At 35.0% G+C, this 12,962-nt stretch overlaps 1 protein-coding gene across 3 annotated transcripts in view; it reads right to left on the reverse strand.

The window, feature by feature from the left end:
- Positions 1–12,962, reverse strand: part of PICK1 (protein interacting with PRKCA 1) — a 65,353-nt gene that overhangs the window by 44,505 nt on the left and 7,886 nt on the right. The window contains exons 3-4 of one of the 3 annotated variants that reach the window (XM_069831712.1): positions 12,713–12,811; positions 6,088–6,204 (exon numbers count right to left, since the gene is read on the reverse strand). The exons of the other annotated variants lie outside the window; for them this stretch is intronic. Coding sequence (XP_069687813.1) covers positions 6,088–6,204; positions 12,713–12,811 — 216 coding nt within the window. The remainder of the gene's footprint in view (positions 1–6,087; positions 6,205–12,712; positions 12,812–12,962) is intronic. 3 annotated transcript variants of the gene reach the window in all.

Consider the following 12,962-nt stretch of genomic DNA (forward strand, 5'->3'; position numbering starts at 1 on the left):
TTATAAGGGGGCTTGAATTAAATAAATCGAAATATCTCCCTTATTATTAATTTTCATGAAAAATGTTACATAACAAAAGTTTCTTTAAAAATAATTTCTGATAAGTTTTATTCTATACAAAATTTTGATAGGACTGATATTTAATGAGATAAATGAGTTTTAAAATTACAATAACACCATCTAAGACGCTGTACGGAAATAAAAACAAATGACTTCGTCTATAAGCGGCCTTGGACAACAATCGAAAGCTATTAAACATAGCCTACAGAGAATGTTTCTGTGTTTGTATGAAGTAATATCGGAAGCTAATTAATTGTTTAATTATTATTTCACCACTGGAATGTAGTTTCTCTAGATGGACATAATTCTACAATGTTATTACAGTAACTTCTGAAACATATAGCAAGTAATATAAAGTATACACATTGAAACTAAATGATATGTCAATCTTCATTAAACTATGGTTGCATGTAATAACAATTAAGAAACATGTTAAAGGAATTGTCATTGCACCAAATGATTGCTCTCTGGACCAAAATGACCGCATTTTAATTATTTAAGTAGAATTTAAATTAAGTAACATATTAAACGATTTACTCTTCTATCAAACACGAATGTTCCCTGGATCAAACGTCCTATTTTAATTATGTAATTACTTTATATTTATTTCTAACAAGTGCAGCAGAGCGCATGGGTACGGCTAGTAATGAATAAAGCACCAGGCATGTTTGTTGCCATAACTACGTGCACCCTCAGATTATTGCATCTGGAGGTGGATGAAAGACATCGAGTATCAGGTTAAGGTCGAACACGCGAATTGCTTCAACGCATTCTGGATGCCACGGTGACACTATGGAGCAAACATGTGAAGCTGCGAAATGCTACACATGCAGTTCAAACCCATTCGGACCATTGCCTTCAGATTCAGGGAGGCATTTTCGAAAATGTGATTTAAATCCACTCTAAATGAAAGCAACATTGCAAAGGGGGGGGGGAGAAACTTCATGAATCACCCTGTATATAGCAGTCCATGATAATTATGATTATTGCAGCAATGATGGAATGCCTATAGGAGAAAAAGAGTACCCCGCAAAAGCCCACCACCAAGCACCATCTCTGTCTACCACAAATTCCATTTGCACCTGCAGCGATTCGAACCTGGGTAACCAGTATGGAAAACCGAAGGTCTAATCATTCAATCAATGGTACATCAGAGAAAATACAATATAGAACCTAACAAATTATGCAGTCATATTCAGAATGCTAATTTAGCATTAAATTCTTCACTTTTTTGTGTTTTTAAAGAGAAGTGAAATAACTGATTATGATTAACTGTAAGAGAAAACCTTTAAAGTAAAATATGACAACTACGTGAGAAGTAAAACGGATTAAAATAAATAAGATTCAAAATGTATGTAAGAATTACAAATATGTCACTAAATGCATTCATTATTTCTAAACATAAACTTTGTCTTTATTTGAAGGTAGGCAACATCCTCAACTTTCTTAGTGAATTTTAAACAAATCACCGTGCAAAATATAAGACATTAGAGAGTTTTTGCACCTTCATCATTTGCTAAATGTTAACGCTATTTTGAGGTTAGTAATGACTAGGGGGTGGATGTTGATGAAAAGTCATCTTCTTATTTTTCACATTAGGAAGATGCCTATTAATATAGAAATCCTTTCTATGTTAATATCAACGTAAAAAAGTAATTTCTTAAAACGCATTTTTGACGTTTTTGAACTAATAGGTCATTTTTTATTTTTTTTTTCGGCATTTTTAATACTTTGAAGAACTTTAAGATCATTTTGAATGCATTTTACTTCCTTCTTTACATATAGGCCTGTTAAATCTTTTTCTAAGCAAACTGATGAATAGCAGGCTCTACTAATAATTACCTACTGAATAAGTGAATAACAGTGTAGTTTGAGTTTTATAGTTTGGAACAAACTCTAAAGTCCATCCCTCATTTCACTGAAGGCTTCACCTCACACAACAGGAGTAATATAAAATGCTTGACAACAGCTTAGTTTAAGTGAGGGTTTTGACAGCTACTGTTCTTTTGTCAGTATGAGAGTGTCTTTAGAATTTGTTTGGAAGGGGGGAAACTTTCACGTTCACAATAGGACGTTGTGTCCCCAATATGGTTCGGAAGGGATGTACTACAGTAGACAGTATTTTTAATACAAAGACTGCAAAAATGCATGGTGCGTCCACAATTTGTTTTGTCATTTATACTCCCCATCTGGAAGGTCTAGTAAGAAAAATGAAGAGCAGAAGGAGGAGGAGACGGAGAATGCATGACATGGACCACCCTTGATCGAAAACATTAAAATCTATAGTTTTCCCTTAAAACTTTCACTTTTTTTTGCATGCTCTTTTCCTTTATCTTAGTCAAATTCCAGGAAGTTGCCTCCTCTCTCCGACATTTACAGGGTAGTCACTGAAACAAGGTGACTAATTTTTAAGAAGTTGTGGTGCGAGTAGGCCTACAGTGATAATATTTAAACGTTATTTTCTTTTAATTTTATGTCATTTTTCCATTATTTTAAGAGCATTTTATTTATCATTTTAAGTAGATTTATAGGTCATCAACATCCGCCCCTTAATAATGACGTATTTGGTGGCGTATATTAACATTTGTAAAACTTCGGAAAGAATCATTATAAGATATTTCCCACTCTTTTTTAACATTTATCATGTCGTAACTCCTACAATAGCCAATCAATCATACTGTAATTTTTTTAATTGATAGCTCCATGTCTAAGAAAGACATAGAAAAAAAAAAATTCGAAATTAAAATCTTTTTTGAAAAGTAAGAAAAACATATACTAACTTCGATGTGATCTGTTCAGAATAGACATTTACATCTTCAAAAGTTGACAAGTGGTAAACTTTTTTTATTTTTCATGTCAGATGGGGAGTCAAAGCGAGAGAAATGTTGAGAAAGAATGTAAATTACTTTTAAAAGTAGTCGTTACTCAAAATCTTTATTGGTTTCTGAGTTATGGCGAGTTAAAGGCGTGTTTTTGCTTGGAGGAGTACTCACAAGTTAACCTTTTGTCTGTTGAAATCTCAACGAAAAATTCTTTCCTGAGTCTTCTTGTACTTCAGTCTGAATAATTTATCCATCCTGAGCTGTTCTAAGTAGAGTAGTATCATCCACAGTGATAAATCTCGAGATGCCATGTTTTAACACCGAATTAGGCCTATGGTAAACTTCATTCACGTCCATGTTATTCCCCTAGAGCATACATGGGCACAGTTTTCAGTTACGTGAGGCACTCGATTTGAAATAGTTTGTTTACTAGCAGAGGAGACTGCAGAATAGGATGGGAAATATAAACTGTTGTGACCTGCGTCACCTTATCATAATTGCTAAGGTGGTCAGTGGCGAATTATTATTAGGAAAGCACTTAGTTAATGTGAGAGACTCGAAAACTTTTATTCAATTTGGCAAATTAATTCAGCAGCTTTAATCATAAACCTCTTTACTGTTTCTCCGTCGCTGAATTGATTTAAATCACAGGCGATAAATTGCGTAACTAGCCAATAATATTCCATCACGTTGTCTACGTTTATTTTCTTGAATATTCTGGCGTTTCTCAAGATTACTTAATAGATTTGCACATTCTCGACCTAAAATAATTTCAGAAAATCATATTTCGTTTTCTACGCACATTTGCTATTTTGATTTTTATAAATTTCTTTTGGAAATAATACGTACAAACAACATTTAATTCCTCGTAGGCTACCTTTTAGTGCAGCGTGTTTAAGGTATAATGTCGTATTTAGTATACTATGCAAATGTTAAGATCATAAACTTTCTTCGGAATAGTACGAAAAATAACATTTAATTTGTCTTACCTTCTAATTCAGCATGTTCTTTATGACATAAGGAGTAATGTCGCTGTATATTAAATTTATTAATGCCTAATAGGATTTTCGAGCATAACATACATCGTATGTTCTCCCCTTCTAAACAGCAAAAAAACTCTTCCTCCCATTTCTCATGAAATAATCGTTTTCTAACGCGTACACACTGCTTTCATAATGCCATTATGCCACCACTGATATTGCTTATGAAACTGATATAGAACCTGCCCACGCCTACGAGCTACGTGAGGGAGGAATGGGGACTGTGAAGATGATGTCACTCAGAGCGATAAGCTCTGTGAAGGTCAATGAGGCAAAAATTCTCAAGTGAGGCACGATGCCCATCACTGCCCTAGAGACAGAGGGTCCCCTACTGAAATAATGTGAGGTGAATGGCTCTGATTGGCTTTCATCAATGACGTCAAAATAGTGGTAATGTTTAGCATACGGCAAGGGTGCGAAAACTCTGTATTAAAACACTACTTATGAATGCTTCTAAATATTTATCTAAAATTAATCCAGCTCACAATGCACTGAATAAATGTTGTTGTTTTCTAATGCCAGGCGTTTGACAATAAAGTCATTTGACCTCTTACACTCCAATATTTTTCAAAAATATTATCATGACCAGCCACTGAAGCACAGATTTTGAGGTGTTCCGAATCCATTTCTTGGTTTGAGTTGCACAATGGACAGGGAAGTTTCTAACAATAAACTACACTAATAATTGGATTATTCATCTTGATTACACACTTTTAACACTTCATATTGGTTAGGAATATAGTTAATATAACCACTTTCATGTGTTAAAATATACTTAACTTGTAATTACCTAGTTGACTAGTTTCATCATCAGAACTAGTGAGGTCTTTGGTTCTTCCAGTTTATTCAGTTCTGATGATGACTGACATAAAACTAAAAGTTGTCAACTAGGTACTGGTAATTACAACATACTTTAATTTGTCTTATCTTCTAATTCATCATGTTCTTTATGACATAAGGAGTAATGTCGTTGTATATTAAATTTATTAATGCCTAATAGGATTTTCGAGCATAACATACATCGTACATTGGACAAATACCCAATGTCCCATCCCTACCTTCCCGTGGTGCAGCTGTTAGTAAGCATAATTTTACAAGCTGAACTAAAGGGAGGGGCTACTCATCAATTAGCACTGGTCAGCTTGATGAGTTAATGACTGAATTTGGTATAATTTTCCTCTAACCAATACCTAATTCCCTCTTTACCCTTTCCTACCCAGTCCTCTGACTGAACTCTTACTTTCTTCGACCCTGACGGCATTAGACCATTCGAGGCCTAGGGGTTCATTTCACTTTCCTTCCTCCTCTTTCTACTTTTCTGTTCCTAGTGCTGACCTGCTATGGCACTAAAATCGTCCTCCAGTGGCTTAAGGAGGGAAAGCTGGTGATCAACAAGATCTCCCAGCTAGGTCCAATGGACCCGTCGACCAACAGCAGGTGTGGTCCTCCAGAATTCTGGGGGTTGTGTGAAGTTGAATGAAGTAGCCACCAAAACGTTAAAATATGGTGTTCACTTAAATCGGCTACAACTTGCCATTTTTGCCCATTGTGCAACTCAAACCAAGAAATGGATTCGGAACACATCGAAATCTGTGCTTCAGTGGCTGACCATGATAATATCTTTGAAAAATATTGGAGTGCAAGAGATCACATGACTTTACTGTCAAACGCCTGGCATTAGAAAACAACAACACCGAATTAGGCCTATGGTAAACCTCATTCATGTCCATGTTATCCCCCTAGAGACAGCGGATCCCCTACTGAAATAATGTGAGGTGAATGGCTCTGATTGGCTTTCATCAATGACGTCAAAATAGCGGTAATGCTTAGCATACGGCAAGGGTGCGAAAACTCTGTATTAAAACACTACTTATGAATGCTTCTAAATATTAATCTAAAATTAATCCAGCTCACAATGCAATGAATAAATGTAAAAAATGCATTTTATCCAAAACTAAACACTTTACATTGGAATTTTGGTGCACCCTATGCAATCTCTATATGATGGATTGGTCTGCTGCTGCTTCTTCCTTGCAGGCGCAGTGCTGCATAGCAGGTTGTGCTCGCTACTCAATTCCATGCTACTGTAGCTGATGTCGGGATGGGTTAAGCAAGCGAGTAGGCTAGCAATGAGTCAGTCCTGCAAGAGGAGATAATTCACTTACATGGTGTTCTGGTATGCCAAAAGATGCAGTGGCGTTCGCAGCAAACCCAACAAAGCCTTCTGTTCTTCCTCATCATCATCATGACCACCTTCTGAGTGATCATGATCATCTTGGTTGCTTTATTAAAATTGACATCAGGAAAGCAGCACATGAAGGAAGACAGCACAATCAACAATGAAATGCAATAACAGGCACAAATTCAAAGCAAGCTATGTTTGGTTCATTTTTTTTTATATTATCAAATATAACCCTAAAGAAAACATGTACGACGCCAGACTAATAAATCTGTACTGTAACTTGTAGAACTACTATTAAAACAATGTAATTGATTCCCACTTTTAAGGAACCCTATTTGAAGGAAAATCATGCAAATAAGGAATATATTTGAAAAGATTTGCAAATACACAACCCATTTTAGCAAAATCCTAAACCTGATCAATTTCTGTACAAGAGATGGTGGCACTAGTAGCAGTATTTATGCTACCTAACCAAGTTCGTCTTGGTGCTCCCCTTCTTCTTCGTTATGTAGGACACCATCCCATCATTTTATTTGGCCAACAACCTTCCCCCATCCGTTGTACATGTCCATATGATCTTAGCTTTTTTTTTCTATTGTATCAATAACTGAAGTGTTTATAACCATTCATTCCCTAATTGTTTCATTATTTATATGGTCTTCTAGTGTTATTCGATAACAACATTGCCAAAAACCCATTTCCAGGTTTCTTATGTTTTGTTTGTTTTCTTCAATAGTCTCGCAAACTTCTGCTCCATAAGTTGTTATACTTCCTAACATTGTTTTATAAATTCTTATTTCCTATTCCAATTTTATTTTAAATATAACTCCAAGACAATTATGTGAACCTATCCCTCTAATAATAATCGAATGATGTTATCGATACAAGTCTGCTGATGCACCCATTGTAACCTAGATGGGTATGTGTTGTCAAGGAGTACATGATCCAACGGATGTGTGGAAGCAAGAGGAGAACATTTTGAACATTTGTTATGAGTTTCTGAATTTATTAAAGTTGCAACACTTGCTACCAAGCTGACAATATCTAACAGATATTTCATTATGTTCTTTCATTAATAACTAAAAAAACTAAAGCATTTCGGACATACAGGGTGGCACACGAAATGTCATACCATTTAATTATCACATAAAAATTTTGATATTGTTGTTTCGATGTTTCTAACTGCACTAGTGGATGCCAAAATTCATGGAAAATCCGATAGGTAGCATCACAGTTTGGATGTAACCATAGCTACGAGCACAAACATCAATTTGTGAAATGGCGGACAACGGGCGATTGACTGTTGAACACAAGGTGAAAGTTATTCTGTGTTGTGAGTAAACAAAACATTCGATTATGGGCTAGGAAACCTCCTCGCATGCTGCATGAAAAAGAAATGTTTGGGGCAAAAGTTCCTGTATGGGCCGCAATTTCGATTCACGAAATCATCGGTCCAATTTTCTTCGATGAAACTGTCAACCAAGTTCGATACAAAACCATGTTGGAAAGCCGTTTTATCCACCATCTCATGGCAAAAGGTCTCCCTATGGAAACTCAGTAGTTCATGCAGGATGGAGCCGTCCACACACTGCAAACACCGTTCTGGATTACCTGCACGAGATGTTTTATCTTCGTGTGATGTCACATCGACATGGGTGCGGAAAAATGTGGCCGCCTCATAGGCCAGATATTAATCCGTGCGATTTCTTTTTATGGGGATTCTTAAAAGAGAAAGTGTACCAAAGGAGGCCAGAAAATGTGGTGCAGCTCAGAGCCCTTCTAGTGGAGTTGTACCGTGCACTATCTGAAGACTTGTGTCGAAAAGTGGTGACGAATGTAAGGGTTCGTTTGCAAGAGGTTATGAGGCAAAACGGCAGTAATATGGAACATGTTCTGTATTAGAGATAAAATTCCAAATCCTAATATTAATTCTGTATAATTTTGTAAAGCTTTAACACAAATCAATAGGCGTTACGTGTAAAATAAATGGTATGACATTTCGTGTGCCACCCTATATGTTTATATGAACTTTTTTTCTTGTTTTGGTGTGAGGAACATGCCCCCAAGGTTTGTCGAAGTATTTCTGAAACACCCTGTATATATTTGCAAAATCTCTTACAGATTAAATAAATTCCAAAATGCTGTCATATTATTTGATTCCAGGGAAGCCATACATGCTCTAATTTCACAACTGTCTACAAAGGGACTAAAATTCAGGATTGTAAGAAAATGATAATTACATAACTAAACTTCAGAAAAAAAATTACTTAACAACTACTGCAGCAATGTGGTGTTCAATAGATCAACGTTCCATCTCAACCGAACTCCAAAACATACACAACACAAGGACACCCACTACAGCAGCGACATTCAGCGGGTATGATTTCTACTGCATTGCAAAAACCGTCAGGTGTTTTTTATGCACCCTGTATGTACAGAATCATCATTCTGTTATTAGGTTGTATGTCAACTGCCACCACCATTAACAACACACAGCTTAATGGCTTCATTTGTGAAACTGCTATGTAGAGTGTGCACCAAGAAACAAGTGAGAATTCCAATTGTCACACTTCGCTGAACTGAATAGAAATGAATCATAGAGGAATAAATTACAATATATTTCTGTTGTGTCGCTGTTAAATGAATAATTTCTCATACAGAGTTAATTGAAGTGCTACTGGAAGAAGTAAAAATTCAATCTGAATTCAATTAAAAGAATATAATAAAGATAGTGGGTGTGCAAACCTTCAACCAGGTCAAAAACTGCAACACACTGATGCACTAGCCATCTGACTAAAGGCTGGTTCACAAGAAACCGGGAACGAGAACCAGAATGAAAACGAGAAGCAGAGGACGTGAATATGAACATTTTTGATTCACAATAAACCGAGAACGTAGACGACTATGCATATCGATATGCATATCAATAACTATATGTAAAGTAGATATTACGCATTCTGATGTTATTTGTGTATAATTGACCAATGGCGTTCTCTCATGAGTACAAGGCAGCCAACATAAACACAGGTTAACCAACTTCGAAATTTCAATTGAAACATTTCATTAGGTATGGTACTATAAATATGCCCATCCATCTTTATTATCACAACCTATTTTGAGTCTAACATAACGTAAAATAATTAGAGAAGAAACATTTGTAATGGAACAAAAATGAACACAACAGTAGTTACTGAATTGAAGCATGAATATGTAGTGTGTAATACAACCAATACAGTAATAAAATATGATTCACTTACGATCGTTGTTCAAAGATGCAGCTATTGAAAGCCACGTATTCTCTTTCATTTTCTCATCTTTATACGAGGCGCGCTGCTTATTGTAAACGTGAGGATTTTCCTCAACACTCAATATTAGAATCTCATCAAATAAAACTTGCTCCATGATGCACAGCACAGAATAAAATAATGCATAGGTTATGTCACGGTCTTCTTAATACAAATATAAGACGACAAAATAGCAATAGAATGAATCTAGTGGGCTGTGATCGAAAACGTGAACACCAAAGTTGAAACTTGGCCAACTCTCCGTTTCTGATCCCGGGCTATGGCAAGCTTTTCGTTAATTGTAAATGCTCACATTTAATTGTACACATTTTAACAATTTTACCGTTTTTGTTTCGATTCTCGTTTCCGGTTTATTGTGAACCAGCCTTAGTGCTGCTCCATGATATGAGTATGATATATGTTTATTTGAGGAACTACAATCACCACACATATGAATTAAGGTACATGGGTGGCAAGGAGGTAAAGTTTCATGCTTTCATTATTTTGGCACTAGAATGAGGTGGTGGTCAGCACCATGTTCCGACTGCCTTTTACCCCCAGGAAAAAGCTGGTGCTTAATTTGTATATATTATATTCAGGAATATTAAAAAGGACTGATGGTAACAGAAAAAAGAAAATACTGTTACAGTAAAACACAGCCATTACAACACTAAATAAAGAAACAAATAATAATCTTACCTTCGTAACAGCACATTTGCATGGTTATTTTGTAAGTCTAAGACAAAACGATGGTGTGGGTGGACAGCAATACAAATATGTTTCATTACACTATCTATGTTCAATTAAGTGACATTTTGGTCCTGGCTCCCTTGGCCTTGGCAGCAAGTGTAGATCACTGAAACACATGGAGGATGTGACACAGAGTTTTTGCTGCCATACACTAATGTTCTCGTGATGAAATGTAAGCATACTACAGACGTGGACAATTTATTAGACTAAATTCATTATATGTGCAACAAAGCTATATTTATCGGCAGAAATAACGAACGAAAATGTATTTTGCACAGAAATAATGAACAGAAAATTGAGGCTGGAGGTTACTAATATTTTGTGAACATTCCCTTATTCTTTATTAACACGTTGATTTTGTCAGGGATGCTGGAAACCAAAGTTTGACACTTTCTTTGAATATCAGCATAATTTAGTCACATAACAGACAGTGCTTAAATGAGTCCATATTTTGTTGTAAGCCTCTTTTTGTTCACTTTCTTCTTCAGTACAGATCACAGATTTTCAATTTCGTTCATGTCCGGTCTTCTTGCAGGCCATAGGAGAACAGACTGTTGAACATCTTCTGCAGTATATAATTAAAACACCAGTAGTACCAACACAGCCAGACAAAATATACTTAACCATTGGAAAAATATACCAGAAGATGTAAACAATCATATTTACAACAATAGAGACTCTGTGAATTATACTGATGGTTGATATGACGAATTATATTATGTTTCCAAGAAAAAAGTTTTTGTCTAATAATTTGTCCACGTCTGTATTTTTATGTGAGCAAAAGATGACCACTATCAGGAATAAATTTTCTTTTTTTATCACAAATCAATATAGAAACTTGTCAGTTGATGATATATCAACAATGGATCACTGTGGCCTGAGATATTGCAAAATATTCTAGGCATTTTGAGTCCAATAGTCTCCTGCCAAAGCTCTGAACAATTATGTGCTGATGTCAAAGGCAATTAATTTGATTTGTTTGTGTAACATTGTTAGTGGTAAACAGGGATGTGATTTTATGGTGATTATTTTACTCTGATTTTGGTGATTAAAATGGTTTATTTTCGGTAAATATTTTGTTTAAAAAAAAAAAACAAGCAATTTCGCGCATATTTGGCCCCCTAAAGAAACTTAAAAAATATTAAAATAACATTTTTTTTTATTAATGTCGGAACAATCCCTTTGAAACCAACAGAAAATTGTTTCCATCATTAATTACGGTAAATTCATAATTCAACTTCATTCCACTGTGAGGGGGTGATGCCACTACCTTCTTGATCTCACAAAGACAGTTGTTGAAGAAAGACAACCATTGTCTGTTTTCTCTGCTCCCTGGAAGTAGTCCCTGAAACTATGGATACATCATTGCCAGATGTCACATGCATGTAATGCTGAATGATCAAATATGTAGAAATATTCATTGTATATTTTATAACGAAAATTTTCACGTTTTATTTTGAAGAAAGAGTAATTTTTTGTGCGAATTCTTCACAAAGCCTGTTTCTTTTTTTAAATATCGTGATTATTAAGTAATTTCGTGGATTTTTTTTATCAATTTCGCGAAAATTCGAGGATATGTTTCACTGAATTTTGGACTTTCATTAAGGAATTTGCATTTTCCATGCATAAAATTAAAGTCAACAGAGTCCTGGCCTTCTATGCCCAAGATTGGGATTAGATCCCAGCCCAGGTCGATGACATTTAAGTGTGCTTAAATGCGACAGGTTCATGTCAGTAGATTTACTGGTATGTGAAAGAACTCCTGCGGGACAAAATTCTGGCACACCGGCAATGCTGATATAACCTCGGCAGTTCCGAGTGTCATTAACTAGAACATAATTTACAATTTACATAAAATTAAGTTTTTCACACATTTCGCATATATCGTTAATATAAGAAAATCACACCCCTAGTGATAAATAATATTTTACTCATGCCATACAGAGTAACCTTACATTTCATCATGGAAACAAGTGTGTAATAAAAAAAATTCTAGAACATCCTCCATGCGACCCATAAATCTTTATGAATTGGCAAGATTGAAAGGCACAGCACCGGAACTATGTATAATTGAACATATTTTATTCAACGGAAAATATTTATACTGGTGTTCTAAACCCACTCTATCATTCTGTAACATCTACTTAGATATACTTTGTATAACTGTTTATTATGTATTTCTGTAGATGACATAGCAAAAGAAACTTAGTTGTGGTTTGGATGGGAATTAATATTCATACAAATTAAGTGGTTTGGATGGGAATTAATATACATACAAATTAAATAGTGGACTAAGTTAATCTGTAGATTATTTTTCATTGCTGAAAGATTCTACATGTATCTAAAGCACTGAAAGCATCAATACGATTGTCAATAAGATAAAAGAATAGTTCCACTAAGTCTAGGATGTTGAGAAATGCGTATTGCCAGGTCTTCGATCAAATTTTATTATTTTTAAATAAGGAACCAAAATAACATAAAATGACTACAGTACTTTTTAAAATACAGTATTTCACACATACAGAACTAACTTCTACATATTAAAATTCAATTTAAAATAAAATATCTACTTACATGTCTATCAACTCATCATCTTCATTATCATCTTCTACTTTCTTCATATGCAAGTTAGAATGTTTCTCCACTTCCATGTTCTTTAGTGCACTGGAGTCACTTATGAAAAGTTACGTTAAAAAGTCACTCTTATGATACCATCACCTAACCTCAAAAACCAGATTCACGTAAATATAAACAGTATTCTATCTATTCTTATATCAACTTCATAATACTAAACAAAACAATCCAATGCTAAGTTATACCAAAA

The sequence above is a fragment of the Periplaneta americana genome, chromosome 7 (assembly GCF_040183065.1).
Source record: "Periplaneta americana isolate PAMFEO1 chromosome 7, P.americana_PAMFEO1_priV1, whole genome shotgun sequence".
Classification (NCBI taxonomy): domain Eukaryota; kingdom Metazoa; phylum Arthropoda; class Insecta; order Blattodea; family Blattidae; genus Periplaneta; species Periplaneta americana.